A 6,183-nucleotide genomic window follows, 5' to 3' on the forward strand; every position below is an offset into this window, starting at 1 on the left:
GTGAATATACATCTTAAAATATAACTACATACATTCATATATAGTTTATAGTGAAATCTCTAAAAGGTCTTATATTTAGGAATGGAGGGGGTAGTATTTTCAACATAAAAGCGGTTATTTTGGCGATCAACTCCTTTTGGCAAATCTGCTAGAATTGCTCAAAGGGCCAGTTTCCTTGCGCCTCTACTAAACCTAGGATATGATGACACGGAAACCATAAATTCTGTACTCATGCACGCAAAATAACAAGATCAGAACTTGAGCTAAGATTAATACACTTCCTCCGTCCCAAAATAAGCGTAGCTGATTTAATACAAAATTGTACAGTGTATGCCCACCACCTGCACAACACACAGCGTCAGCTGATGCGTGTTATAATGTATCGGCCTTTCTCTAAATCATATATAATCCTTGTCTTGGGCTTCCTCCATCTCAACACCAAAAATACTCCACAGGCAAGAAACGCTCCCAGCACAGCAAGGAGTGGTCTATGCTTATGTGCCGGTGCTGCGGCAGCCCCTGATGCCCCTAGAATCGTATGTTTTGTATTTGCAATGAAAGCTCCCAGGGCCCACTCAATATGAGTGTCGCCGACCTGATTTGAATACTCAATCCTGCTCAGAGCAAATTTTAAGTAGCAAGGGCATAAAATTAGTCAAGGGTAAATTTTCACTCAAGAAGAATGATGGTGTCCTGGTATGATATGCTTGCCTCTTGTCATCCAATGGTACGCCAAGGCTGTCGTGCAGCAGAGCTACGATGTATGCCGACGAGAAGCAATACCGTGAGAAATCTTCATCCGAATGATTGAGATACTTTTGTCTCAGCGTGGACAGCTCCTTGTTGCAAAGTTGCTCCCCAGCAACCACAAAATCAGACAGTGATGAAGACCGGTCTAGTCCAAAAAACTGGAAGAGGATGTATAGTCAGAAGTACCCAAAGAAAATGATGGTATGTGCCAAGGGAAGAAAAAAATTGAGAACATGTAGTGGACCTTAGACGTAAAATAGAAATTTTCAGTTGCTAGGAAATGCCCAAGCAGCTCAGGGACGAAATTAGATCCTAGGTGACATTGCTGATGCTCGCACTTCTCTGCATCCAAGACAAAAGTTAAGGGTATGCAGGTGGATATGAATATATAATACAAATGCTGGCAGTGCAAATCCTAATGTCCGATAAAAATGATACAAAATCTAAGAAAATCATGCTCAGTTGAGTTTCTTAAGTCACAATAAAGAGCAAGCTCAACAAAGTATTCAAAGTGTCAAGATTTGGAAAAGATATTAGGTCAATGCAGCCAAGAACCTCCATCTTACTTGACATCAAACAGTTACATCTTTACAGGGACATCCCTCATTATGCATTACAGTTTTGAGTTCATCATCACAGTGCCAAAATTTCTAACTTCAGCCGACGGTACTCTAAGCATAGGAACAATAAAGAGAAGGGTATGACATTAAAAAATTACAGGGATATCCCACTCATTATGCATTATAATTTTGAGTTCATCATGACAGTGCCAAAGATTCTAACTTCATTTGACAGTATTTTAAGCACAGGAATCATTAAGAAAAGGATATGTAGACTAAATAACCATAAATACTGATAAAGAAAAAAGGATCAAAGTCCACACGCATTTCTTACCCTTTCCTTCTTGCATCATCATCAGTGAAGAAGATCTACATTCTTTATAGTTTCCGCTTCCATTACCAACATATTGATTCTCTAAATTTGATCCTGATGCACCGCTTGTTCTCGCCGTTACTTTTCTTTTTCGAGAAAATCCTTTAGGGGCACAAGGATCAACAAGTGTACCGTTTTTGGAAGATCCTTCAATCGCACGAATCGTGATGAAACACTGGTCGGTACTTGTACTTGCAAAAGGGTACTATATTTGTAATTTAAAGTTAACCAGCGAAATTAAGAGAACATCTGTTAACTTCCTAAAAATAACAAAGTATACAACATCTTCAACAAACTTTTTCTTTGAACTAAAATCCTGGGACATTTGTACTGTAGGAGCAACCATAGCTAAATTATTAGTTGTTGGCATTGTACTATGGACTAAGAAAGGGTTTTGTTATTTGCAGGTAGTTTGTGTTCCCGATGCTAAATTGCCTCATTGCAGCAGATGGAAAATGGCTGGATTGACTGTTTTAACAAAGAGAGAGAGAGAGAGAGAGAGAGAGCTCAAATACCTCTTGACTTCAGTATTTCATGGTACGAGTGTTGTGCTGCATTCTGTGAAAATAAGTGAGTAAATCAGATTTTAAAATACACCACAATATCACAAGATCAGTAAATCAGAACTTCACAACATTTTTGGCAGGTGAATTAGTTCAGGTGCAAATAACGCATTAAATCACATTGCATTGAAACCATGCAGCTACCAATCTGTTTATATCTCAACAAATGGACTGCCACATAGCGTTATAGATGCTTCTTCTAAAACATTGCCAGGCTGCATAAACATTCTTTTGAAAATTTAGAACTGCAGGAAACTTGCGCAAAACTGCCTTTTGAAACTTCAAGCTCAATAACAGTTTGCTTGAATCATGTTTTTGAAATTTTAGACTTGTCTGGAACTTTGATTATCAAAATTATTACTCTCAAGGAACTCTTCAAACATTGAGTTTTGAGACTTTACTTGTACTCAAAACCACCATGGAACTTGAGACAAGAAATCTGAAACTTTATATCTGAGTTCCGGAGGATGAAACTTTAGACTTGAAGCATGACTCTCTTTCTTATGAGTTGCGAGCATATTCTATGCATCTGCGGGCTGCCATTTGATGATGTTTGAGAGCATTTAACAGTGCTCCGGATATGAAATGCCTCGTCCAATGACCTGGTAGTAATCAATGCCAATAATTATAGCTTTCTGAAAGAAATTATAGCTTAACGGAATGTGTTTGGTTTCTATTCACACAAATATCATAGTCACACTGCTATATGGGTGACATTTAGATCCCTTGGAACAATTCAATCTCTGACAAGAACCATGCAAAGGAATGTATTTGGTTGCTATTCACACAAATCTCATAGTCACAGTGTTATCCGGGTGACATTTAGATCCCTGGGAACTATTCAATCTCTGACAAGAACCGTGGAAAACAGGATTCGATGTATCAAATAACTCACTTGTCCAAAGTTCAGAAAGCTGTTGCTATAGAGAGTGTATGTTGTTTCCCCAAAAGTAAAGTTAGTTGATAGTTCCAGAGGAAGTACTTCATCGGAAACAAACGTCAGCTGAAACAAATAGCAGCAATTGCATTAGCAGGAAACTGCAATTTCTTGCAATACAACAGAACAATAGAAAATTATGTGTGTATATATTGAATTAGGCGCGACTATTATTAGCATGCATCATGGTTAAACAAAACAGAACCAACACGCGAAAGCAGACCGTGTATGTGTCCATGAGAAAACCTGAGCTGAAGCACCCCCGAGTTCAATTATTCCAATTGTTTTGTGAGGATCCCCTCCAAGTGTGCCCAGAGCATAGTTTGCCGCAACCCAAGCATAGACGCCTTCATCAGAACCTATATAAGAAACATACCAGCCAAAGTAAAAAACCCAACTCAGGCATATTTCAGCTAATGACACAATAACCATCTAGATCCATCAAACAATCACCCTCATCCCCCAAAAGGAAAAACGAATTCGCAGTCCGTTCCATACCACCCAGCAGTATTCGTATCAGTCAATCAATGATCTCCATGCCCCATGATTTGCTCAGTTTGTTGATGTTATCAACCAGTAAGAAATGACCATGTTGCTGGAGGCTTACTGGTTTTTGCAATACAGGTGAAGAAACTGACAGTAGTACCTGGGATCACCTTGGCCCATGAGTCCTCGAACCGGAACCCGGAGGACCTGAGGGCGTTCCTGCAGGACACCAAGATCGCCTCCCGGACGCTCTCCTCGAGCAGCCGCAGACCGGCGGTTGCCATCAGCCGCACTTCAGTTGCCGCGGCGCCCACCTCGCCCCCTACCTTCTCCTTGGCAAATCCCATCAGAGGCCGCAGCGACTCCCCCGCGCGCGCCGTGTCCGCGGCGAAAGAGGAGAGCCCCGGGGAGACGCGCATCACGGCGGAGCGCGCCAGATCCGGCCGGCCATCGGGACCCAAGGAGAATACGTGGGCCCGGGTACCGGTGCTGCCGGCGTCTATGATGACGGAGAAGCGCGGGGAGGGGGCTGGCTGAGGTGGCGGGGAGAGGAGGTGGACGAGGGTGGAGATGACGATGGCGAGGAGGGCGGAGCCGAGGCAGAGGCCGCAGAGGCGGCAGCGGCCGCGGCTTGGGCGGGGGGAGAGGGGTTTGGTGGGCTCCGGCATGGTGGGACGCGGACGAGGTGCCTGGCCGCCACCGACGCCGCCGCAGTGACTCGTCGACGGCGAGAGAGGCGGCGACGACCCGTTTTATTTTTATTATTTTATTTATTATGAACGCGGCTAGCCAGCGCCCATCTGCCGGTGGCATCGCAAGCAACCGGTCGAAAAAGGAAGTACAGTCGCACGGCATCTTCAGGTGCCCGTCTGCAAACAGTGACCCAACAGTTTTTAAATTCTCGTCGGTTTTCATCTTTTCATCATCGGCGTAGTTATAGACGTCCATGGCTGGTTGTGGATCGTTCGAGTCCTCGTGGTGGTCGCCGACGAGTCGGAGATGACAATAAACCCCTTACCTTTATCCGTCATGTCTTGTTGTTGGCTCAACTTCGCCACTCAAGCCGTCTCCGTCGCCTCGTGTTCCGATTGCTCAATGCGTAGTCGGTGAGAGTTCGTCTCCGTTGTCGTCTGCAACCGGCTCTAGACCCAAGCAAGGAGTCGCTCGTCTTCGTCGGGCTCCACCGGCAACCTGTGGCCGCGACGCACGGAATGCTCCGTCGCGTTCCTCTCCCTTACTTCCTGCCACTCGCGCGGGCGCGCGTGCCTTTGATTTTGGCATGCACCCCCCAAGCCAACGGAGTGGGCACTAGCACCCACCGCTGCCCTCGTTGAGCAGTGGTCGATGGGGAAGGGGACGCCGTGGGGGCGGCCCGGACTTCACAGCCCTCGTGGAGCTGAGCGCGGGCTAGGAGGGGTCAGCTGAGGGCGACGGGGTAGATCAGGAGTTGTCTAGTGTCCACCTTGGACCACTCCAACGCAATGCATAGCATTAGCTCCTCTACGACACTGAGGTCGGAGCCGGAGTTCGACATCCTCATCGGAGTCTTCGGATTCGATCCAAATCGGAGAGGGGAGAAGAGAGGACGTAGCGAGAGAGGAGAGTGAAGTGTTCTAGGGTTTCAAATTGGGTTTTTGTGAAGACAGAGTGGGACCCATGGTGAGCCGGACTGACATGGCTGACTCGTCCAAGCAGCACCATATCCATCCTACATTTGGACTGGATATGAGGGGGCGTCGGACAACCTGCACGTTTGAGGCCGGTTTGAGACCCTCGGTTGGGTTGTGTTTTTTTCTACGTGTGAGTGAATGGTCCTCCGTTTGGGCGTTTGATGTCGGTTTGAGGCGCCCGACTGTAGATGCTCGCAAGTTGTACTTTTTGATTCAAAAGGGAGTTGGTAACTGCGTTTTGACCTTTTCTCGTATTTTCTCTCGCAGGCTTCCCCCTTGACTTTGAATTTGTTTGGGTTTAAATTTTAATAGATGCCGCATAAAATGAAAACCAACATAAATAGAGTAACTTGAAATAATTAAAATAAAATCAGTACTTTCCAAAACCATGTCATGCATTAGTAAAAATTTATTGTCTTCCAATAACCTATACCTAAATCAAATTAAATCACACCAAAACCTCAACAAAATTTAAAAGTTCCTTGTATTTTCTTATCCGTACTCAAATCAAATTAAATCTTATCTAGAATACAGTGAGTGCACAGTATACGTGTCAAGTTCCCTTGTCAACATGTCAAATTCGGTTTCTGTGAGTTTATGCAAACCACTATTCCAAAACATTTTTCTGGAACTTGGCGAGTCATAATTCATGGAAGGAAAGCGTTGAACACCGGATTGATCAAACATATCGGGAATGGTACGTTGGTTAATATTGGAATGACAAGTGGATCCCAAACACCATCAATATGTCACCTGTTGCAAGGCTTGGGACTGCCCAAATTAATACAGTGTCAGAGATTATTGATGAGCAAACTTGGATGTGGAAATCTGATCTTATTAGGGA

General features: G+C 44.6%; 1 protein-coding gene across 1 annotated transcript; it reads right to left on the reverse strand.

Moving 5' to 3' along the window:
• Positions 1-232: 232 nt before the first annotated feature.
• LOC123404170 (probable apyrase 6) lies at positions 233-4,569 on the reverse strand. Its single transcript, XM_045098088.1, has 8 exons — positions 3,830-4,569; positions 3,430-3,542; positions 3,142-3,249; positions 2,199-2,241; positions 1,645-1,830; positions 995-1,092; positions 712-908; positions 233-614 (listed from the first exon to the last, which is right to left on the reverse strand). Exons 1-8 carry the CDS (start codon positions 4,335-4,337, stop codon positions 359-361), a joined length of 1,509 nt encoding a protein of 502 aa, XP_044954023.1. The 5' UTR covers positions 4,338-4,569; the 3' UTR covers positions 233-358.
• Between the last annotated feature and the right edge of the window lie 1,614 nt (positions 4,570-6,183).

Source organism: Hordeum vulgare, chromosome 6H, assembly GCF_904849725.1.
Source record: "Hordeum vulgare subsp. vulgare chromosome 6H, MorexV3_pseudomolecules_assembly, whole genome shotgun sequence".
Taxonomy (NCBI): Eukaryota; Viridiplantae; Streptophyta; class Magnoliopsida; order Poales; family Poaceae; genus Hordeum; species Hordeum vulgare.

Bases quoted from the DNA above. Each gene is read 5' to 3' on its own strand.
- LOC123404170 (XM_045098088.1), bottom strand. From the start codon at position 4,337: ATGCCGGAGCCCACCAAACCCCTCTCCCCCCGCCCAAGCCGCGGCCGC. The intron at 2,242-3,141 runs GTGAGTTATTTG...TTATTTTCACAG, and splicing joins GCTTTCTGAACTTTGGACAA to AATGCAGCACAACACTCGTA. The intron at 615-711 runs GCAAGCATATCA...TGCTCTGAGCAG, and splicing joins GTACCATTGGATGACAAGAG to GATTGAGTATTCAAATCAGG.